This window comes from Mesocricetus auratus, unplaced genomic scaffold, assembly GCF_017639785.1.
Source record: "Mesocricetus auratus isolate SY011 unplaced genomic scaffold, BCM_Maur_2.0 Super-Scaffold_100004, whole genome shotgun sequence".
NCBI classification, from domain to species: Eukaryota; Metazoa; Chordata; class Mammalia; order Rodentia; family Cricetidae; genus Mesocricetus; species Mesocricetus auratus.
The window spans coordinates 84,757,545-84,781,762 of NW_024429189.1; the positions used below are offsets into that span (position 1 = coordinate 84,757,545).

At 45.4% G+C, this 24,218-nt stretch overlaps 1 protein-coding gene across 2 annotated transcripts; it reads left to right on the forward strand.

Moving 5' to 3' along the window:
* The first annotated feature begins 7,658 nt into the window (after positions 1 to 7,658).
* Positions 7,659 to 23,424, forward strand: Thbs1 (thrombospondin 1). 2 transcript variants are annotated; one of them, XM_005064519.4, is made up of 22 exons: positions 7,659 to 7,853; positions 8,350 to 8,444; positions 8,759 to 9,318; positions 10,126 to 10,201; positions 10,454 to 10,656; positions 10,751 to 10,873; positions 11,656 to 11,749; positions 13,352 to 13,525; positions 14,016 to 14,192; positions 14,511 to 14,684; positions 14,939 to 15,066; positions 15,165 to 15,317; positions 15,697 to 15,915; positions 16,341 to 16,448; positions 16,947 to 17,106; positions 17,236 to 17,354; positions 18,817 to 19,051; positions 19,236 to 19,463; positions 19,636 to 19,907; positions 20,315 to 20,412; positions 20,519 to 20,658; positions 21,400 to 23,424. In XM_005064519.4, exons 2-22 carry the CDS (start codon positions 8,378 to 8,380, stop codon positions 21,405 to 21,407), a joined length of 3,516 nt encoding a protein of 1,171 aa, XP_005064576.2. In that variant the 5' UTR covers positions 7,659 to 7,853; positions 8,350 to 8,377; the 3' UTR covers positions 21,408 to 23,424. The 2 variants fall into 2 exon arrangements, with proteins under 2 accessions (XP_005064576.2, XP_012977809.1); XM_013122355.3 differs by having other exon boundaries at positions 10,457 to 10,656.
* The last annotated feature ends 794 nt before the right edge of the window (positions 23,425 to 24,218 follow it).

Sequence of the window (24,218 nt, forward strand, 5' to 3'; positions counted from 1 at the left end):
ACTGGCAGAGAGCAGTGACACCCATACTCATGGCAGGCAGTAGAGCCAGAACTCCTTTCATCTTAGACTAATTACCATGTTAGCTGTTGGTGCTCAGCCATCACACTCTGTGAGGTTAGACAGAGAATGGATGAAGTTACAGCCAAATTAAACTTAGACAAGACACTTTAAGATATTAATCAGCATACCTAATTATTATTCTGTTACATAGTAATCATAGTAATTAGGTATTGGTGGCAAAGAAAATTGTTTCTCCAGCTTATCCTATTGTCTAATGCATGTAGAAATGTCTGTGCCTACCATGCTCCTAATACCACGATCTGTTTTGTTTTTATTTTTGTTCTCTTTGGTCAGGCTTATTTTGGAGGAATTATATTTGCTTATGTTTATTTTGGGGCTTTTTGAGACAGGATCTCTCTTGTAGCCTAGGTTTCCCTCCCAAGTGCTGGAGTACAATGTGTACCACCTGGCACTGTCTGTATTTCCAGACCTATCACACATGCAGAAAAGCACAAGACAGAGGTCCTATGCACGTTATCCTGAACACTACTTGACACCTCTGCCTCCGTCAAGGTTCCAGGAGACATCTGAAGCTCTATCCCTCTTCAATCTCTCTGTCCTCCTTCTCCAAAGAAAGATTCAAGGTAGAGGGTTTTGTTTTACACAAGAAATATCAAATTATGAATTTAACATTAGGTAAAATGAATGTTTCCTTTAAACAAGGGAAGTCTAAACACGCTCAAAACAAAATAATAAATACTAGTCCCTAGGCGCTGCTATCACAAGTGCACTTTCTCTCCCATCCCAAGCCCAAGGCAACCTCTGATGTATGGCCTTGTATCCTATCTGCACCTTCACTAAACTGCTAAGAGCCCAGCTTGTAGAAACCCCAGGGATGTTCACACTATCATATGGCCTTATCTGTGGTCAGGGACCCCTTTAAAAGTCTATAAAAGCAAGGATTCCCATGTGAAGCAAATTTAAAATTAATTTTTTTTAAAAAGCAAGGAATCTCCTTTACTGTGTGGGTTGTTTTTTGGATCCCTTATCCCAGGATCCCCTACAGTGAGTGGCCGGTATTATTAAAAACTACTTCTCCTAAAAATGCATTCTAGTCCTTCTAGCTATTGAACCCAGAATGAATCTTCATCATCTAAAGCAATAAATACCACAAAATCTGGGAATAAACAAATGTTGGTGCTGCACACATCTATAGCACTCCTCCCCAGGCTGAGGTCTCTTGGTTTCATTTCAAACTTGGTTTCTCCTCCATCATCCACATGCAGCCATGCAGAATGGCATGACCATTGGTGTTCTGCCTCAGACCTCCCATCTTCAGGTTAGACCTCAGTGGGCAGCAGCGCGACCCATGTGAGGAAAACTGGTCATCCCTTCATTTTGTGTAGAAGTAACCACAAACCACATGACAATGTCTTTCTGCTGTGTCCCTTTAAGGAGGCTCACGTGTGTGGCTGTCATCTTAGCCCTGATTACATAGTGAGAAAGAGAATAGGAAGCTGCTTAACACAGACAAGCAGTGCCTTTCAATTCTCTGGCTTATAAGTCTTACTTTTGCAAAACTTCACGAAGGTCCCTCTGGCATCCTGGAAGGAATCTAGACATGCGAGGGGCCCTGAAACTCAAGTTTCATCAGCTTGATGGCAAATATCCCTGGTCACTTCTACTCATTCTTATACCCAAGCTAAAACCCAAGCTATTGGATTGAGCAAGGCCATGGCACTGGCTGCTACATCTCAGGGAGGATGAGCAGCTGTCAAGGGAATGGACGAACTCACCCACAGGCCCACTGCCTGAGAACTTTTGTACGAAGAAGGATGGTGAAAGCTGTTAGAATTCTCAGGAAAAGCCAGCATTCGGAACTCTACCAAGTGGATTCCAGGTCACTCAGTTCTTTATAACTATTATTGAATTTTATCCTGGCCACATCCTAAGGAGAAGCGCAAGCAGGTGGATGGGGGACCTGGAAGAGTGAAAAACAGAAAGACACAGAGGAGATATGAAGAGAAAGAGAAAAGTTGAGGGGAAGGAGAAAAGATGAAAGGGAAAGAAAAGAATACAGAAGAAAAGCTGGGAGGGGGCAACCAGAGACAGCCAAGCTTCCCATGTCCTCCTCATCCTCGGAACAGCCGTGTTACATCTGTGTCATAACAAAATTAAATGGCCTTTTTTTTTAACCACACACTCTTAAATTAGAAACAGTGATGGTTCTTTTGGCTCAGGTTCTACAAAATCCAAGTTGGCATGATCTTACAAAAAGAATAAAAGGGGAAAACTACCTCCTGGATGATTGATGTCCCTGTAAACACAGGCCCAACAATTCAGCCATTTGGGCACTTTCCACACATTTCAGAGGCCTTCACCCAGACTTCATCTGGATGCCAATCTCCATGTCATAATCAATCTTCGGAAATTTTCACACAATCCAAGCAGTGGTCAGGCTGTTCTTTATGTTTGCTTGCCTTATTCCTTTAACTGACACTCATCATTTCCTTCCAAGAAAAATAACAGAAAACTTGGAAGTGTCACTTAATCTGGAATGTACACGTGAAGACTTCAGACACTCAGAAAAATTATAATTCTCAAATGGGTTCTGTGAAGGAGCGAGTAAAACCTTAGGAAAGTTCGATTCTTTAAAGGAGGGTGTGTTTAATCAGCTTCTCAAGCAAAACTCCATCCTGCAAGTTCTGGGAACTTCACTGTTTCTGTCAGATCCACGATTTTCCTTATCAGGGACATCTGAAGGTATCCCGATGAACCACCAAGTCACTGGGTAGGAACACACCTAGCCCAAGAATTCAGACTAATGACCTAATCCATACTACTTGTGTGTGGGGAGGCAGTAAACACTTGACATCCTACCTCAGGGGCTTTCCAGTGTGTAGTCCTCCCCTCAGGAAGTAATTCCAAAGTCATTGCTGTTGTGAGGGTCACAAGATCGAGACCTCTTCAGTCTCAGCAAGAAAAGCAAGTGTAGAACTCAAACACATTTTTCTTCTTAGTAAACCAGCTGAGCTGTACTTCTTTTTAAAATAATCATTGTATGCGGTCATTGCATGGTTCTGTGTAGTGCATATAGTCATTTTCATGCAAGCGCATACTGGAATCAAGTGTATTCTCCCACATTGCCCTTCCTCTGCCCTTTTCTCTCCTAGGCAGTTTCGCTTCAAATTTCATACCATATATACATACATGATTGTGTATATGACGTGAAATAAGACCTAAGAATCACATATAAGAGAAAGCATGATATCTGTCTTTCCAAAACTGCCTTCACTTGCTTGATTGGCTTACCTCTGGTGGCATCCACTGTTTTTTATAAATGACATAACGTTGTTCTTCTTTGTGCTGAAAGAAATGGCACTGTGCATGTGTAGCACGTTTTCTTTATTCGTCTCTCTTTTTGGGAACACTCTTTTAGTCCAGTAACTCCAGGGTAGTCCTGCAAGGAGAGCTGATGTGTAAACATCTCCTGCACATGTTGATTTGAGGTCCTGTGGGTAAATGCTTGGGTTCGGTGAAGCCCTTCACATGGTAGGTCTATTTTTAGTTTTTTTTTAAAGAACGCCCCTACTGATTTCCATAGTGGCTGGACTAGTTTACATTCCAACTGGCCATGTATAAAAGTTCCCATTCAAAGTGACCTGGGAAATGGCTCAGTGAGCAAAGCGCTTGCTGTGCAAGGATGAGGGCTTGAATTTGCATCCCCAGGACCCACAAGAAAAGTCAAATATAATCCTAGCCCTGAGAGGCAGAGGCAAGAGGATATAAGGGATTTACTGGCTCATCAGGCTAGCTGGTTAGTGAGCCACGTGTTCAAAGAAAGACCTTGTTTCACAGAATAAGCTGAAAAGCAATAAGGGAAGACATTTGACATCGTCTTTTTATAGACACACACACCTTTCAACCATGTGTATGACTCTTGCACAAAGCTAAGAGACTCCCTGTGACTCCCAATTGCAGGCAGGACATTAACATGTCACACTACAAATGAGTTGGTTGGTGCTAAGTTAAATAAAGTATTCCTTCGTGGTGATTAGAAATGGGAGTCCAGATTGCCTCCCACCACATAAGCCTGTTGGAGGATTAAAAGTCATCTGCATCCCTAAGGCCAACAGTAGAAGAGAGAATAAGGCAACTTATGTGGAAATTTTTATATTAAACAAAAAATGCAACATCTTTAAAACCAGGTGAAGAGGCTATCAAGGGTTTAATCTATGACCTGCCTTTATTTCTGCCCCCTACCGGAGTAGAAAGAGAGTCTAGCCAAGTTTGAGCAGAAGGAAAGAGAGAAGTCACTCTTAGTTATGGCACCATGGTCCTAAACAACAGAAGACAAGAAAGAGCAAACCAGATTAAATAATAAGAACATGTCATAAAGGCACCCAGAAGCAGCCTGGCCTATAGAGTTGGTAGATTGAGTAATTCAAAAATATGCTCATTAATAGCTAAAGTATTGAAGCAGGCTAGAGGTCCATCAACTGACAAATGGAAAAAATAAAGAATATATACACAAAGGGAATTTTATTCAGCTATAAAAATAATGAAATTATGGCATTTGCAGGGAAATGGACAGAACCAGAAATCATTATGTTAAGTGAAATAAGACAGACTTAGAAAAACAAATGATACATTTTCTTTAGTGTGCAGAATCTAGATTTAAATGGGAGACAGTAGAAAGAGAGTTATGGCAGGGGACCACGAGGCCTAACGGGAAGGGAGGAGAATCAGCAAGAATAATGAATGTAGAACAAAGAAGCAGGAGGGGACTTTGTATTTCTACTTGCAGTGATATATTATTTAAGATTCATTAAAGCTTGACTGAGGATTCAGAAAAGCAAAGTCATCCTTAATCCCACCAGCCAGAAGTTAGGAGGTGGTGGTACACACCTTCAGTCCTAGGACTCAGGATTAAGAGATAAGACAGATCTCTGTGAGCCCAAGGCCACCAGATCTACACAAGAGTGAGTCAGTCTAAAAGAGAATTATAGCTCACACCTTTATCCCAACATTGGGGAAGTATATAAGACAGAAGCAAGGTCTCAGAGAGGCATTCCTTTCTAGTCACACTGAGGAGAGGCAGCCGTTTGAGAGCTCATGTGTGGATCAGCCATTTCAGCCTAAACTAGAGGTGAAGCTAGTGGCCGGTTGCTTTGCTTTTCTGATATTCAGCTTGAAGTTTGAATCCCAATATCAGTCTCTGGGTCTTATTTATTCGTGTTACATCTACTCAATGAAGACACACACACACACACACACACATACAGAGGGGATGGGGAGGGAGAGGCACACATACAAATGCACACATACACACTGTATCCCCATATTCAAGTCGGTAACTCTTTCCTCTTCCCATAATTCTCTACAGTGTCCCAAGAGTAGGCTGGATTTCTGTAATCTGGTCACATGATATGTTGATCCGGGGAGATGGGTGAAACTCTAACAGCTGCCTAGGACCCTCACCCCTGTAACCTTGTTTTCACCAGGACAGCTGGATGGCCATGTCGTGTTTAGGGAAAGACTGTTTATATTCAACATCTCCTAGGCCACTGCCAGCTTTCTCTAACAACAAAGCCCTTTCAGGACACAGCGTCTGAAAAGCATGGGGGAGGTCAAAACCTGCCTTGAGTTGTTGAAAGAAGCCAAGCTGCACGGAAGCTGTCCACACCCTTCAGTCTGGGCAGCACATGGCCGGAAGGGGCTGCACATGGCCGGAAGGGGCAGCGCACCCTTGCTCCTGTTCCTTCAGCACCTGTGTGGCTCAGCCGAGGGAAGCAGGTGGGTTTGCACAAGGAGAGAAACATCTTAACCTCTGTGGGTCTCTTCTGCTCATCTCTGTGGGACAAAATCAAGAGGGAAGAGGATCCCAAGAGTGTTGCCTGCCCTCCCTCCAGGAAGAGTTAGTTCCTACGGGAGTGCTAAGCAGGAAATTTTAAATGATCACCTTTCACAGGGTAAGGGGGACCTGAGGAAGGAACCGGAATCGAAGAGCAAGCTTGGTTGCTGATTCCAGAATCTTCATTGTGCCGATGAGTCAGTGCCCGTGACTTCAAGGGCAGGAATCTAACTTGACTAATCGTCCAGTAGAAAATTTTACTCCTCGTTCTGAATATCTGAAGTCCAATAAACAAACAAGTGTCAGGAACACACTTATCTACAAGAGATTCTTGCTGTGTACCCTGGGTAACTAGGAAACGCTCTGTAAGCCCCCTCCTGCATACACGCACGCACACACACACACGGGCACCTTGTCACAGAACGCTCCCACACAAGGAAAGTGAAATTGCTGTGTGATGAGCATAAAGTCGTGGGTGTTTCCTTGGGAATCGAGCCAGGTGTAACTGATAAGGGGAGGGAGGCCCAGCGGTCCCTCGGCCTGCCCCTATCCTGACTCTGCTGAAATCCTTATTTGGTAAAGCCTTTACCTGGATCCCTGAACTCAGGGCCAAGTCTGTTCACGCAGGACCACAGCTGGGGAGGCATCGCCACTGACGTCCCTTCCCAAAGAGATGAATGGAATTCCAGGAAGCTAGAGTCATTTTGGCTTGGGACCGGTGGCATGAAGACCAGACTTCAGAGACAGGAGCATCAGGCAGCAGCCTGCTCATGGAAATGTGTATACCAACAGATGTAACCCACACCTCGGTTTCGGGAGCCGAAAAAATGGAAAGAACATTTAGGGAGAAAAAAAAATGGGGAATAAAATAATAGGCAGAGAGTAATTTATTACTCTACGGGTAAGTTCTGTAAATAGTGTAAGATCCTGGAGCCAGACGGTTCAGCAAATTCTCCAACCAGTCACGTTAAGAAACACGAGTGGGCACAAAACAACATTTCAAGACACAGTTTCAGTTTGGGCTTGCGGGAGCTGGGCATGAATTCGCTTCCTTAAAATGCCACTAGAAACTTTCTGCCGGGATACCCTAAATCAGAATACACATACCGCCCCCAAGCGGCCATCTGAGGAAGCACAGTAGAACTGGGGAAGTACTCTGAACTCTGGACTTGGACGAGTGGGAAGGCGACCTTGGTGCACGGTCCTGCTGCTGGCCCTGACTACTGCACACTTGCCACCCTTAGTGAATCAGGCAGAGGGCAGGCGTGAGGGGCAGGAGTGGAGCGCAAAGCCCTGATGGCACGGGATCTCCCACCCCACCAGGATAGACCCAAGAGGCAGCTTCCTTATTAAAGGGGTCGGACACATTAACCTTTTCACTTTTATTTTTAAACCAGACATTCTCAATCTCCAAATTTCTCCGTCACTGAGGCATTCAAGGATACGGGCTTTAGTGAAAGCCCCTTAAACGGCCTTAGGTAGTCCCCAAAGTAGCATCGTGTCTGAGGACCCTCAAGCGGAGCGCTTCCAGCCTCCGTGGCGCAAGAGCCTAAGCTCTAAGTGGCTGCGTGGGTGGAGACCTATTTTTCTGAGAAGTTCCAGGGCTCCTGTACCCGATCAGCGTCCCCCCCCCCCCCCTTCACTTTCAGCCCGATGCACGCCAAGCGCGCGGCGGGGGGGTGGGGGGAGGAACCTGTGTCGTCGTCCCCCCCCACCCCACCCCCGCCGCTTCCTGCCCCGACTCCTATTGGCCAGGACGATTCCCAGGAATGCGAGCGCCCCTTTAAATGGTCTAGGGCTCCTCTACCCAGCCAGCCACTGCCCGGAGTCAGCCGGCCTCTTCGGACTCCTGCAAGCAATCCCGACACAGCTACCCAGTCCCGTCAGGGCCTCTCCGGGAGCACCGGCCGTCCCCGTGTCTCCACCAGATTCGGCGGCGTCCTTGTCCTTCACTGCACCTTTGCCGCCACTCCCGGCTGCTGCGCCCGGGTGCACACAGGTAAGCCACCAGCCGTCGCTGCCCAGCACCTGGCCAGCCACCTCAAGCCCCTATGGTGCAGATGGTCGAGCAACTCCCTACCTCCTGCTTCTCCCGGTCTGCTTGTCCTAACTGTCCCTCATTATGCCCCATCTAGCCGCTGGAAAGAACTTTTCAGAGCTGGTTCTCTCCAGCCTTAGGGATCACAAATAATTCCTCCTGGACGCCTCAAGATTTTCTCACCAAGCAGTCTTTGGGTTGCCTCTGACCTTTACAAACATCCATGTCCCCAAATACATTTCGTAGTCTTATCTAAAGGGCCCAAGGAAAAACCCCAAATCACGTTATGCCCCTCATCCTGGAGCACCACAATCCCCTGCCTCTGGCGCTTAGTTTTTACTAGGTGTAAGTCCTTTTGCTTTGCTTTTCAGCACATATAGGACACACACACATCCTGCCCTCCCGCCTTGCTTTTGTCCTGGTCTCTGATTCTAACTGCCTCTGCTTCTTGTTACAGGCTGCGTGCTGGGCACAAAGGCTCCAGCATGGAGCTGGCCTGGGGACTAGGTGTCCTTTTCCTGTTGCATGTGTGTGGCAGCAATCGCATTCCAGGTGAGTCTCCGATTCCCTCTCTCTCTCTCTTTCTCCCTCTCCCTCCACCCCCTCTCTCTACCCCCTCCTCCCTTCCCTCTCTCTCCCTCTCCCCCTCTCCAAAGAGGGGGTACAAGATAGCGCAGGTGTACCCCTCCTTGGTCCCCCTAGACTGTTTCCTCTGAGCCCTTAATGCCAGGGTGCAGGTTCCCTCTCCCTGTTCATTCAGCTCCCAGTGACCACCAAGAGTTCTTTCTCACTCTGCCCTTTCCCGGCCAGGACCCTACACCCTGGAACCCAACCTAGAAAGCTGATTGTCTTTTCCCACCTTACAGAGTCTGGGGGAGACAACAGTGTCTTTGACATCTTTGAAATCATTGGAGCTGCCCGCAAGGGCTCCGGCCGCAGACTGGTGAAGGGCCTTGACCTGTCCAGTCCAGCTTTCCGGATCGAAAATGCCAACCTGATCCCCTCTGTGCCTGATGACAAGTTCCAAGACCTACTGGATGCTGTGTGGGCTGACAAAGGCTTCATCTTCCTGGCTTCCTTGAGGCAGATGAAGAAGACTCGGGGCACACTCCTGGCCGTGGAGCGGAAAGATAATACCGGCCAGATCTTCAGTGTGGTCTCCAATGGCAAAGCAGGCACCCTGGACCTGAGTCTGAGTCTGCCAGGGAAGCAACAAGTGGTGTCCGTGGAGGAAGCCCACCTGGCCACCGGCCAGTGGAAGAGCATCACTCTCTTTGTGCAAGAAGACAGGGCGCAACTCTACATTGACTGTGAGAAGATGGAGAGCGCTGAGCTGGATGTGCCCATCCAGAGCATCTTTACCAGGGATCTGGCCAGCGTTGCCAGGCTCCGAGTTGCGAAGGGAGACGTCAATGACAATTTTCAGGTAGATCTTCTTACCCGTCACAAGAGCTTTGTGGAGATGTCTTTAAAGTATTCCCAAATGTAGGGAGCGTCAGACACCCCCAGAGGGCTGGTTAAATCATATACTGCTACCTCAAACCCCAGAATTTCAGAGTTGGTAGGTCAGTTGAGGAACCTGAGAAATTACACTTCTAATAAGAAGTAAGTTGTGATGATGCAGGAGCCTGGGAACCATGCTTCCAAAGCTATCTAGAGAGATAAGAGATGGTTTTCCCTATTACAGTATCAGACATGACTTATATGCTCTCAGAAAAATAATTTGTATCAAATCACCTACCAATTTTTAATATGGCTTGAAAAGGATACTTTGTCAGCATTTGAGTCCCTGGGCAGGGTGTCTGAATGCTTCCGGTCTGGGTCCAAGGTAGGAGTAGCAGTCTGGTCACGTGCTACTGTAGCTTGTTTTTTTCTCTTCTCAGCCTTTTTTCCCCAAAGCGTGACTTTGAACTCCCACAGTAACTCTTTGACACTGGGGAGTATCAAAGTATCGTGTCCGCCAGACTTGGGATCAGATTCCATTTCCTGTGTACCCCAAGCAGTCCGATAACTAGATAAGTGGATTCTTTGTAAAATTCTCCAGTTGGCAGAAGACACAGTTGGGATTTTGAAGTTGTTTGGCAATGTATGTCCATGTGATATTTTGGCAGGATATCTTAAGGCAGTTCCTTTAAACTTTCGGGGCACTCACCACATGCTCTTCCAGGCTGAATGAGACAGGCTGCCCCACCCCCACCCCCACCATTCTACAATGTGTGTCCTCTGCCCACAGGGGGTGCTGCAGAATGTGAGGTTTGTCTTTGGAACCACCCCAGAAGACATTCTCAGGAACAAAGGCTGCTCCAGCTGTAAGTACCCCTGTGTCTCTGCAGTTTGGGGAAATTCCACCAAACACCCTGAGAAATGCAAGCAGTAGGCTTTGCACACAACATCCCAGGGGAACATAGTTGATGTATACAAAACTGACCCCCAAAGGATCCTCCACACATGCATGTAGCAGCTCTACATTCATCCCTAGTCCCAAATGAAGTGGCTTTTACAACCTGAGGGGGCTGGTGAGATCAGCTGTTAAAGTCTTTCTATTACATCTTGTTTCTCAGCAGCTACCAACATCCTCCTCACCCTTGACAACAACGTGGTAAATGGTTCCAGCCCTGCCATCCGCACCAACTACATTGGCCACAAAACAAAGGACCTGCAAGCCATCTGTGGCCTCTCTTGTGACGAACTATCTAGCATGGTCCTAGAACTCAGGGGCCTGCGCACCATTGTGACCACACTCCAGGACAGCATCCGCAAAGTGGTCAGTGGCCTCTGCTTCCATTTGCCAGCCCTTGAAGATCACCATAGGTGGTCCCATGGGAGACTGGACACTCATGAGCCTTCCCCTCTTTCAGACGGAAGAGAACAGAGAGCTGGCCAGTGAGCTGAGGCGGCCTCCCCTCTGCTTCCACAATGGAGTCCAGTACAGGAACAATGAGGAATGGACCGTTGACAGCTGCACCGAGTGTCACTGCCAGGTAAGGGACACTCACAAACTACAAGAAGAATTGATGGCATATGTCTCAGGAGATTCTCAAATGAGCACACACATTTTCAAATGTGCCCTGGCCTGCTACCAAAGTGACTTTTTTCTTTAAATATGTAATTATGATATCTACAAATTCCTTTTTAACTGTCAGAAAGTTTATCAAAGTCTTAATTATACAACAGGCTGAGTAGCTAAAAGAACAAATCTCCCTAATCATTGAAATAATTTAGCCACTTTAGTTCAAAGACTGAGTATTGAATGTCAGGTACATAAAACCCACTTAGAACATTCTTTTCTGACCAGCCCTGATTTGTATTCAACTCTGGCAAGGAGGTTCTTGTAATTCTATTCAGATCTCCACCATGCCAGGAAAAGTAAAGTTTAAATGCAAACCACTGATTACTGAGATATGATCTCCTTCCAATTCCCATTTTTCTTCAATATGTAATAAAGCTGTATCCACATTTGAGACACTGATATGAGCTACACAGTTAGTTGATTTCCCTTATACAAATGTGTTGTTCTGTAACATCCACACCTGCCTGAGTAGCAGTTAAAAAGAACTTTCTAAGGAATGGAGTGAGAATTAACTCTGCAACTATGTGACACTGAGGACTGTAGATCCAGCAGAGACACCCCACCTATAAAAGCTACCCCACCAGAACACATACCTTCCTGACTGAGTCATGGCTTATAATGGAAATGTCAGAGCAAGCTCCTCTTTGCAATATGCTTGGTAACATATTTCCCTCTCATTCATTTGCCTTACAGAATTCAGTTACCATCTGCAAAAAGGTGTCCTGTCCCATCATGCCCTGCTCCAACGCCACTGTTCCTGATGGAGAATGCTGCCCACGGTGTTGGCGTAAGTTCCTAAAATGGTGTAACCATTCTTCAGTGGATAGCTCAGTTTCGGGGCATCCTGAACACAACACTGGAGCCCAGTCCCTCCCAGCTCCATTAGACATTTCCAGTCAGATTCTTGCAAACAGACTTGGGTAACTAGAAACCAGTCTATTGAACAGAGCCTGAATCTCCATGGTGATCAGATCTTGGCCACGCATCTGGATTATGGCATAGGCAATGATCTTGATGGAGTTTATGGATTCTGGTGTTACAAAGCTGTCAAGAGAAAAGATGAATATGGCAGTAGGCTTAAGCTGGTTGCTTTTAGAAATTAATCTTTTTGTTAGAGAAAATTATCCACCAGAGAACTGATAGAAACTGGTATAAGCATCAGGGGTAGGAGGCCTAAGAGATTAGCTTCAACTAATCTGGGTAATAAAAGAAATCAGCTACTATACGGCTGTGTGACATTCTGCCTCTGGGGCTTGTTGCCAGTATAACCACTTTACTGAGGAGACCTTTTAATGCAGAAAGCACACCTCATAAAAGTGACTCATCGAGGATCAGAAAGAAATCAGGGATGTCAGCTGCGCTCTACTCGAAAACACAGGAGGTACACTCATGAGCCATGGGTCAGAATAACCAGCCCCTTGGCAGCAGTTTTGGCACAACAATGTTTTCCTGTGTATCTCTTTCTGTTCAACATCTATCAGGTGTGAGTTACAGGGAACAAAGCCTGCTGGGAGCTAGCTGGATGGCAGCTAGCAGATCGGTGAGCCTGAACTAGGGGTTGCTAGGGAGACTTTCGAGTGATGACAAAAGAAAACAAATTGCCTGCCCTCTGACAGACACATGGGATTGCCATCCTGATGTCTGAGCTGATAGTAAACAAACATATTCGCCTTTGTGTACAAAAACACCAGATGCCAGAGTGAGAGGAAAGACAAATCGACCAACCTTGTGGCTGAGGCAGAGACAAAGCCCCCATCAGACTACCTTCCAACACCTGGACCAGGGCTTCCCTGACAGTCAGAAATGATACAGATTAGCTGCCTAAAACACTGGTGTTCTTCGACATCAGAGTCGGGGAAACACCTGAGCTGCCCTAAGTCAGTAAAGGGGAACTTGCTTGAGACGCAGAGGAGAAACCCTGATGGGTGAACGGGAGAGCATGCTATGAGCAGGCGGCTGTATTGATAAGCAGGACATGCCTTCATGTACACATGATGACCTGAGGTGAACTCCTGGGCCACTGAATCAAGATTTGTGCTGCTTTTTCTCCTGAAAAATGGGCCCTCGATGTCTTATGCATCACACTGTCAAGTCTGGAGTTAATAAGACTTTCTTAGAGATTATCACCACACAAAAGCCTGTGAAATGATGAACCTTGAATTGGCTCCACTCTCTTAATCCTTTGTGTAGCCAAGTATCTGGTGTGTACATAAATATAAACATCTTCTATTAATCATACTTCCATAAAGCTAGGAGTATGAAAAAAAAGAATATAAAAAGGAAACCTATTGCTTTGCAATCTCTGGTAATGAAAGGCCCTAAACAGAGCCCTCTAAAGAGCAGTTTGTCCTAGACATCAGGTGCCAAACAACCCCGTTTCTTCCCACAGCCAGCGACTCTGCTGATGATGGCTGGTCCCCCTGGTCTGAGTGGACTTCCTGCTCTGCAACATGTGGCAATGGAATTCAGCAACGTGGCCGTTCCTGTGACAGCCTCAACAACAGATGTGAAGGCTCTTCAGTACAGACGAGGACCTGCCACATCCAGGAGTGTGACAAGAGATGTAAGCACCATGGCCACTAAGGGGTGGCAATGTCACTTCTCAATGCTCACCACCAAGAGTAGCTCCATAGCAAAGAGCCTGAGGCACAGGTGCTGGGCTTGGGATCTGAGTCTCAATCACACTCCTAATCTTCCCTCCCCAAGGCTCCTCCTCATCTATCACATGGGAAGAATAACCATTCTTGATAAAGTTCTATTAGGCATTTTCTCTAGATAATGTACATGAAACAATTAGAATAGAGCTTGGCTCTTGGCCAGCAACCTATAAATGTTGGGCTATTGACATCAACTCACACAGACAGCTAAATACTATCTTTACCTTTTCTGTGCTAGAAAAGCTTCCCCATTGACATTGGCATGTGTCAATAGTTTCCACTATACACTAGTGTAAGTTGCCAACGATCACTCTGCTAGAATTATTGGTGTCTGAAACTTTCATTGTGACCCCCTCCAAGGCAGCACCATTTGTGACCATCAGATTTGCCTTTCAGTTAAACAGGATGGTGGCTGGAGTCACTGGTCCCCATGGTCGTCTTGTTCTGTGACCTGCGGTGATGGTGTTATCACAAGGATCCGACTCTGCAACTCTCCCAGCCCCCAGATGAATGGGAAGCCCTGTGAAGGTGAAGCTCGGGAGACCAAAGCCTGCAAGAAAGACGCCTGCCCAAGTAAGTGTGGGCCTGACCCAGGGACACAAGGGAGCCAGCTCTCCCCAGCTGGTGGCCTCCTATCTGTGGCCTCCAGCTCAGTGGACCGTGGAGCATGGGAGCTCACTCACTAGAGAAACAAACAGAAACAAAGTCCTGCATGTTCAGCAGCTTCTTCTAATGAAAAACAGAAAGAACATCATTCCAACCATGCCCAGTTCCCAAACAGTCTTCCCACGGGCCAGATTAGAAGGCATTTCTGACAAGCTCTGGACAGGTTTCTGGGACAGCTAAGGTACCTGAAAACTGAATTTTTACCCATGTCTTGTTTTCTTACAGTCAACGGAGGCTGGGGTCCCTGGTCACCATGGGACATCTGCTCTGTCACCTGTGGAGGAGGTGTGCAGAGACGCAGCCGGCTCTGTAACAACCCCACACCCCAGTTCGGTGGCAAAGACTGTGTTGGTGATGTGACTGAAAACCAAGTTTGCAACAAGCAGGACTGTCCGATTGGTAAGCTGTGAAGCCAGGAACAAAACCACCCTGGGAGTTTTCTGCTTTATGAATGCCACAATCGGCTTTCACTGGGGGTGGGGGGTGGGGCTGTCCAGCTTTGTTTCATTGGCCCTGACAATCTGATTACTCTAAGATGCAGCTGGACCAGTAACAGAGACCCTACAATGTCATATTCTGCATCATTTTAAGTAGGACATGGCAGTAGCAGCAAGTTAGAACCAACCATTTACCTGTCTCTTACCTCATCTCAGATGGATGCCTGTCTAATCCCTGCTTTGCTGGCGCCAAGTGTACTAGCTATCCTGATGGTAGCTGGAAATGTGGTGCATGTCCTCCTGGCTACAGTGGAGACGGCATCAATTGCAAAGATGTCGATGAGGTAAGAAGCCAATGACTCTTAAGTTACCAGAGTGGAAAAAACAACTAACCTGCCCCTGCATATGCCAAGTGTTAAGCAAATTCTCTTTTCATCCATAGTGCAAAGAAGTACCTGATGCCTGCTTCAATCACAATGGAGAACATCGGTGTAAGAACACAGACCCTGGCTACAATTGCCTTCCCTGCCCACCACGATTCACTGGCTCACAGCCCTTTGGCCGAGGTGTCGAACATGCCATGGCCAACAAACAGGTATAGTGGAGAAGTAGACCACAGTACAAGAGGGCTGTCCTTGCACAAACACCTGACAAACAGGGAGGGCACTGAACGTACTGTGTTAGATGTGTGACGGGGCAGCCAACATATTTGAAAATGCTGTGCTGAAAGGAGCTGTGATCAGATGGGCTTGCATATGCCGTGTTTGGCAAGCTGAGCAGCTCCAAGTAAATCCAACGTAAAACAGCATTTGCCAGCAGCCTGGATATACTCAGAGGGAATGGAGAGGGACAAAGGCTTGCCAGCTTCCTCCTAATGGAACCTCTGTCTGCTTCAGGATGGGAGGGATCTAGACTCTATGGTGTCTCGGCACTTTTGAACGTTCTGTGATAGCATTGGGATGCTGTACCCTCAGGTGTGCAGTCCACGAAACCCCTGCACAGACGGGACACACGACTGCAACAAGAATGCCAAGTGCAACTACCTGGGCCACTACAGTGACCCTATGTACCGCTGTGAGTGCAAGCCCGGCTATGCAGGCAATGGCATCATCTGTGGCGAGGACACAGACCTCGACGGCTGGCCCAATGAGGACCTGGTGTGTGTGGCCAATGCAACTTACCACTGCAAAAAGGTACAGTCAAGTTCCCTTGTGGGCTTCCCTCTCAGGAATGTGCCAAGGAATTCTGAGTCTTGAAAAACTGAAAATGAAGCAGATTAAACCTCCCAGATGCAGAAGGGCATTGACTCTCATTAACATGGAGTCATTTGGTGCCAAGATCTCAAATGGGACACGATCTTTTGACATCTGTATCCCAGAGTCAATTTTTTTTGTTCAAAAAGACTGCTCTACTTGTGCCTTGCAGAGTATAACTTATGGTCACAGCATGTATGAACACCACAAAAGCAGCCTCCCAAAATACCTTTCATGGCTTCACCTTGCCATAAAAACATGTCTGCACCTGAGCGTTCTATCAGGATATCCCATTGTGGGCCTTCATGTATGTGCCAAGCAAGGGAATGCTAACTGTAGCTGTCATGTGTGTCTCCTTCTCTTAGGACAACTGCCCCAACCTTCCCAACTCAGGGCAAGAAGACTATGACAAAGATGGAATTGGCGATGCCTGTGATGACGATGATGACAATGACAAAATCCCAGATGATAGGGTAAGGATAAAATTCTATCCCTCCTTCATCTTTGTGATACAATGACAGCCTAAAACACTAGGATTTAAGGACATTGCACAGTGATAACAAAAACATATACCAAACTAATATATAAGATAATTAGAAACTTGTCACTATGTCTTGCTTAAAGAATTGTTATTTTCATTTTTCATCACAGCCTCCCCCAACTTGAGAAATTAACAGTGAATACATATAACTTTCTGTTCCCCAGATTCAATGAGTGTTATTTTTACAATGATAGCTGAGATGATGAAGTTATATCCTGTATCTCTCTTAATTGTAACCAAAAAGAATTCAGTTTTCATCCACCATGTCTTCCTGTCTTGCTATTTTACTTACACTGAATACTCAGTATATTGACCAAGTATAAGATTACTTCTGCAGATCTTTGAGGGTTTATAATGCTGTGTATGGGGGTGGAGGCATCAGCTGGTTTCCCAGGCAGCATCATAGAGTGTCCATTTCTCCTCTTTGCAGGACAACTGTCCATTCCATTACAACCCAGCCCAGTATGACTATGACAGAGATGACGTGGGAGACCGCTGTGACAACTGTCCCTACAACCACAATCCTGACCAAGCAGATACAGACAACAACGGAGAGGGAGATGCCTGTGCTGTGGACATCGACGGAGACGGTAAGGCACTCCCTGCCTTGACAGCCTGAAGAGACAGAGACACGCACAGTTTACTTAGTGGCTTAATGTGTGATTTAATTGAATATATGGGGCTGCAGGACTCAGCTCCCATCTATACCCCCTCCATAGGAATCCTCAATGAACGAGATAACTGCCAGTATGTGTACAATGTGGACCAGAGGGACACTGACATGGATGGAGTTGGAGATCAGTGTGACAACTGCCCCCTGGAACACAATCCAGACCAGGTAGGTGAACTCCTTCCAGAATCTCTCAGTGAGGTGTTGTGTCTCCCTTTCTATACCTCTAAAACAATTAGTTCAATAGACTCCAAACCCTCCCACCCCCATTTGCAATGCTTGTCTGTAAAATTTGCCTGATATGAGCCCTTGGCAAACTCTCCCAGAGATTAGTGTAGAAACCCTGTGGCCTCGGTCTTGTTTGCTGCCACCATTAAGATAAATTACACAAAGAGCTGAGATCCACAGTTTCAGTCTTATCTGACGCATGTAAAACAGAGGAAGGCAGTATCCAAAAGTAAAATAAGCCCTGTGTCATGGCTAGCAGCAGAATCTGGTAAGAAATCAGGAAGCCAAATTACCTCTGAAAGCTGGTGAAAGTCTGATTTCTCCCAGTCTCCCAGTGAACCCAGCTTCTCAGGCTCCTCCCTGCAGTGCAAGCTGTGGGTGCTCCTGGTGGTGCAGATGGGTGTCAACACACAGGTTCCCAGGACCAGAGTGTTTCCCTTTGTGTCGTTGTGCATTGTTTCTAGGAAAAAAACACAGCGAGCTTTCTTTCTTCTAAAGTGATGGTTCTGATAGGTTTAGTAGTCAGACGCTTGAACAGAAAAATTTAAGGACTATAGAAATGAAAATTCAAGTTTCTCCTCCTTATGAGCTTGAATCATGCTCAAAGCAAGATGACTTTAAGCCATTGTCATAGGAAACCCTCACTTGGCACTCAGATCCCTGCTCTGAGTTTGGGTCTGCCAGACATTCAACATATTAGATAGCATTTAACCTCATTGAATGGGTTTTTGATTCCTCAGATTAAATTTTATAAACAAATCTAAACATCCTATAAAAATCTCAAAAACAAAGAGTAAGATGGTAAGAAAATATCCAGTTTTTATACAAACAGTCCCTAAGCACCTCACACATACTGAATGCTAAGTACTCTGAAAAACTATGTTTTGAAAAATGTTAGTTTGACTTTATCTGAGCCAACAGATGAAACCCTTATGGAATAGACGTAGAATGCCAAGTGTCTCAAAAATAAAAAGTAATTAATCTCATCCATCTTATGCAGACAGTCTGCATAGACAGACCACTGCCATGATTCAAGGCCTCGAGTGGAAGTTGACCTGTCAATAATTTACAGTTAATGTCAATGGGAAATTACAAAATGTACATCAGGGGATTTAATTTAACATTAAAATATAAACAATAAACACTGCATTCCCTTGAGTGATTTAAAAATAACTGTTAGTTAGAAAGCTTTCTTGTGCATATTTTTAAATATTAACTATCTCCTCAATTCTCATGTAAAATAAGGGCCAAAATAAAACTCTCTTTAAAACTTGGTTTTTCTATAGTAATACAGAAGTAACAATGATCGCCATTGTTCATTTCCAACATGGAGAATGTTCCCTGCCCCTTTGACCCTGGTGTGTATTATTTGATTCACCCACCATTGATGCCTCTCTTCCAGGTGGACTCTGACTCCGACCTTATAGGGGACACCTGTGACAACAATCAGGACATTGATGAGGATGGCCATCAGAATAATATGGATAACTGTCCCTACGTGGCTAATGCCAACCAGGCTGACCATGATAAAGATGGCAAAGGAGATGCCTGTGACCATGATGACGACAACGATGGCGTTCCTGATGACAGGGACAACTGCAGGCTGGTGCCCAATCCTGACCAGAAGGACTCTGATGGTGAGTCACTATGGCACTGCTGAATAGCAAAACTGATGTCTTAGCTGTGTAGACGGAAGAAATGAAAACAGTACCTGAGAGGACTAGGAAACAGAGCACCAGTTTTTGACAAGACAGTGAACTTGTGAACCACTCATAAGAGCATTTCAGAATTTCACTGAGCTTTTGCCTTCTTGGACCTTAGGTGACGGCCGAGGTGATGCCTGCAAAGATGACTTTGACCATGACAATGTGCCAGACATTGATGACATCTGTCCTGAGAATGTTGACATCAGTGAAACCGATTTCCGACGGTTCCAGATGATTCCTCTAGATCCCAAAGGAACCTCCCAAAATGACCCTAACTGGGTTGTGCGCCATCAGGGCAAAGAACTTGTCCAGACTGTAAACTGTGATCCTGGTCTTGCTGTAGGTGAGTAGTGAGTTCCTTAGTTCCAGAGGGGAATACACTAGAAGAAGGCAAATATGAATTATGACCAGTGACCCTATTGATAGGTTCACTAGGACCTCAGGATTTCTGAGAACATCGTGGAGAACCCCGTAAAAGCCACAGCCTTTAATCTGACTCTGGCCTTGCCTTCCAGGTTACGATGAGTTCAACGCCGTGGACTTCAGTGGTACCTTCTTCATCAACACTGAGAGAGATGACGACTATGCTGGCTTTGTGTTCGGTTACCAGTCCAGCAGCCGCTTCTACGTTGTGATGTGGAAACAAGTTACCCAGTCCTACTGGGACACCAACCCCACGAGGGCTCAGGGATACTCGGGCCTGTCTGTAAAGGTTGTGAATTCCACCACAGGACCTGGCGAGCACCTGCGGAATGCTCTGTGGCACACGGGAAACACCCCTGGCCAGGTAAGACGCTACATAATCTAGAAGGGAGAGTTGATGGGCCCTTGTGGGGGGGAGGGGCACAGGAGACAGTTTGCACTGGGGAGTCATGGCTGTCAAGTTCCTAGCATCACCAACTGTGGTACAAAACCATAGCATGCTAGAAGCGAGTGGGCTCTGACCAAGAGGTCCCCTTTAAATCCTCAGGAGGCTTCAGCCACTTCAAACAGAGCCCTCCTTCCCCTGCCTTCTCTCTGCTTTATACTCACTGAAAGGCACACAGTAAATGAGAGGTGCCCTGGGGGAAACTCCATTCTGCCCCTTCTCCAAATACAGGTCAACTCGGTGCCTTTTAAGCAGTTTCTTGTGGAATGAAATGCGATTCTTCAGAAGGAGCAATGTTTCAACCTTTTCTGGTCCTTTTCCTTCAGGTGCGCACCCTGTGGCATGACCCTCGTCACATAGGCTGGAAGGATTTCACTGCTTACAGATGGCGTCTCAGCCACAGGCCAAAGACAGGTTACATCAGGTAAGCTCACAGTGATTAAATTTCACTGTAGTCACACTGAATAGGCACACAGGATAAGACCAGGAAGTACAGTCTCACAATGAGATTTTTTTATTTTTCTGTGCAGAGTGGTGATGTATGAAGGAAAGAAAATCATGGCCGACTCAGGACCCATCTATGATAAAACCTACGCTGGTGGCAGACTAGGCCTGTTTGTCTTCTCTCAAGAAATGGTGTTCTTCTCAGACATGAAATACGAATGTCGAGGTAGGAATAACACTGTGATGAATGTGTAGCTAACATGTCTACAGATCACAAGGATGACAGTGACTGGAGAATATGATTTAAAGACCATGTTAGGGAGGGCCATTTCTATTTTGCTTTTGAGGATACAATGCTAAACAGGAAGCAATGTCTATGGCATCCTGAATCCCTATCAGGAATATAAGCTTGCCCAGTGGTCTATGAACACAGGTCAGATGGAGACAGCAGCAAGTAGCTACATACATTAGACCTTCCTGGTAACACTTTAAAGTTCTGTGTGTTTATATATCTCACACTTAGCTTATGGTTTGATTTATGCCATCACAACACAAGCTGTTCTTCCCAAGACCAAAAGCAGAAGGGGTATTGATTTTCAGTGATAACATTAGTTTTATTGCCTCCATTTTCTTCACCATATAATTACCTAAACTCGGAGTCTAGCATTGGACTTACCACAGAGTAAGTGCTTAGTATATATTTGCTGAGTCTGAAGTCTGCAAGCTCAAAGGCATTGGGAGTTAAAGCAAAGACATCAAAAGTAAAGTCTCACCAACACGGCTGCCTAAACATGACGAGAAGAAGGATGACACCAGTGGACATGGTGGATGGGGGGGAAGGCTCGTGACTCTGCTCCTGCCAAAGATGGAGAGTCCACCCTGAGTGGCTAGTCCGATGACTAATACTAAGATGATTGTGTGCCTGATGACAGGTTTTCATTTATGTACATCTTTGTTTATTTGACAGATTCCTAACCGTCAGCTGTTGATCATAACCAGCGCTGGCAATGCACCTTCTGGAATCAAGGGCTAGAGAAAACCCCCAGCCAGCGTCACTTCTCGCCTTCCTTGCTTTTCTTCTTGCATAGTGCGGACTTCTAAGAGCATGTGACCTGCCTCAAGAAAATGCAGTCTTCAAACCCAGACTCAGCACTCTCAGCCTTTAACGGATGAGAACGCATCCCCCAAGAACATGAAGAATGACTTTGGTTTGCTTTTGTATAAGCAAACGCGTCTATTTACTTCCCACTGGGAAGGTGCCATCTCTGAGAGCAGCCCTCTCAGAAGCATTTTCAGGCATGTCAGAGGGAGAAGGACCCACTAGAACTCAGCACCGAGCCACCCCTGACCAAAGTCCGCAGGGGTGGGGAAGCAAGAGCCGAAGCACTAGGGAGGGTACATACCCAAGGGACAATTGTATGAAGAAAATGTGGAGGAGCTGTTACTTGTTCGGTACTAAACCATTTTCAGGGGACAGAAACACTTGCTACATTTCCTTATACTGATCCGCGGGAATTAACCCAACCATCCTTACAGGCCCTTGAGTAACAGGAGGGAAAGCCTGGCTCCTGGACTTCCTCCCTCTGGGCGCTTCTCACACATTACCTGCAGTGGCCAGGGTAGGAGTCAGAAGTGTAAGGCCTTGCTGGCTGCCCTTGGCCGGTCAAGCTGGAACTCTTGGTTTATTCTGCACATACAGTGTGCAGCTGTAGCAGCAGCACAGACCATCTCAGTGAGCTCTAGCTGCCTCTGCAGGAGGGGCAGCACGCCTTTATTTTATGGTTAGAAAGGCACAAAATTTCTATCAACCTAGCTAAAACATTCCTTTCACTTGTTTCTTTCTTTCTTTTTTTTTCTCTCTCTGTTACCAGGGAGTTTTCCGATTCTCTTCTGGTTGTTGTTTAACAAACACTTTAGCAATGTAATATATTTATATTTTCCCCCCTATTCTGAAGGATTGTTTCTGAAGCAGGAAGTGTGGGACTATCTGAACCATCCTCATAGTGAGTCTTTATGACTGTAAGATTGTAAATACAGATTATTTATTAACCCTGTTCTACCTGGAATTAGATTGCATATGGCAAATGTTTGCGAGCAGGTAGCTGAGGCAGATCACCAAATCTCTCCAAAACCAGTGTGTGGAAGAACAACAGAAGTCGCCGCTTTTCATTTTGGGGCTTAGAGTGAATGATTTGAACTCCTTTGGCTTTTCCCCTTAGTTTTCTCTATCTTGTCAAGTGGAATTAGGTGGCTGCCCATTTGCACGTGTTTCTCCTTGTAAAGGAAGCCATGAACACTCTAAGGCTCGTCCACACCAGCCCTTGTGCGTATTTCCAGGGAGAAGAAAACATAATCACCTTTCTTTTTTTTCTTTTTCCCAAAAGAGACAAAGGTGGAACTTATATACAAATATTACCTCATTTGTTGTGTGACTGGGTAAGAATTTTGGAACAAGCAGAAAGAGTTTAAGTGTCAATAAACTTAAAACTACTGTCGTGTCTAAAAAGTCAGTGTTGTACATAGCATAAAAAGCCTTTGCAGAAGATGATCCCGATAAAGAAATAGCTTTGAAATGTTAAATACAACTTCTCAAAGTTCTGGTTTTGTTCTATCATCTTGTACACCATTGCTTTATTTTTATAAATTATTTTCTCATTGCCATTGGAATAGAGATTTCAGACTATGTAGATATGCTATTTAAATAATTTATCAGGAAATACTGTCTGTAGAGTTAGTATTTCTATTTTTATATGTTTGCACACTGAATTGAAGAAATGTTGGTTTCCTTGTTTTAGTTTGTTTCTTTGGTTTTGTTTTTTGTTTTTGCTTTTTACTCCCCAGTTTTTACTATTTGCCAATACCCTTTTTTTTCTAGGAATGTGCTTTTTTGTACACATTTTTATCCATTTTACATTCTAAAACAGTGTAACTTGTATATTACTGTTTCTTATGTACAAGGAACAACAATAAATCATATGAAAATTTATATTTATACTTATTGTGTCCATGTTTATTTTGTTCTTTACTATCTGACTATTATGAGGTATGGGCAAAAGTCATTCTTAACCAATAGCATACATATATATAGCATGGCAGGAAATAGCATTCATGGTTACTGTGTGGTTGACAGACACTAGACTCAGAAAACACATTTACTATATTTTTAGAAGAAAAAAAAAGCATGGGTCTGCCACATGAAAACCTTAAAATAAAAATGGCCCTTGAGTCACAAGTTCCCAAAGAAAACATTTCATATTTTATTAATATTAGGTGTCTTGTGTTGAATCCTCAAAGTCCAGTTGTTTCTAAAAAGGAATAGTGGCGACAAAGGAAAGTTCAGCTGTGAGAACATGTGGCTTTTTCTGACCCTAAGTGATAGAGCAGGATCACAGAATAGCAGCTCTCAGAGAAGTGTGACTGAGGAGCTGTCCCGAGGTTTAGCCTAGTGCTCAAGACAATAGTTTGCAGAATACACACTTTGGGTCAAAAACAGGGCAGTAAAGAAATGCAAAACTGGGGCTAAAGAGATGGCTCAGCAGTTAAAAGGCTTAAAGTGTCTGCTACTCTTGCAGAAGACCCTAATCCCAGCATCCCATGGGGGCAGCTCACCATCACCTGTAACACTACTGCCAGGGGATCTGATGCCCTCTTCTGGCCTCTATAGGCACCTGCACTCGCATTCACAAACACACACATACACAAACACACACACATTTTGATCATTTTGTTACAGCAATGCAAATTTTAGAAAGTATGTATGTGAGTGTGAAAACTCACTCACAATCC

Coding starts and splice junctions, on each gene's coding strand:
- Thbs1 (XM_005064519.4), top strand. CDS start 8,378: ATGGAGCTGGCCTGGGGACTAGGTGTCCTTTTCCTGTTGCATGTGTGT. Junction 13,526..14,015: donor CCAGGAGTGTGACAAGAGAT/GTAAGCACCATG, acceptor TTTGCCTTTCAG/TTAAACAGGATGGTGGCTGG. Junction 15,318..15,696: donor ATGCCATGGCCAACAAACAG/GTATAGTGGAGA, acceptor CTGTACCCTCAG/GTGTGCAGTCCACGAAACCC.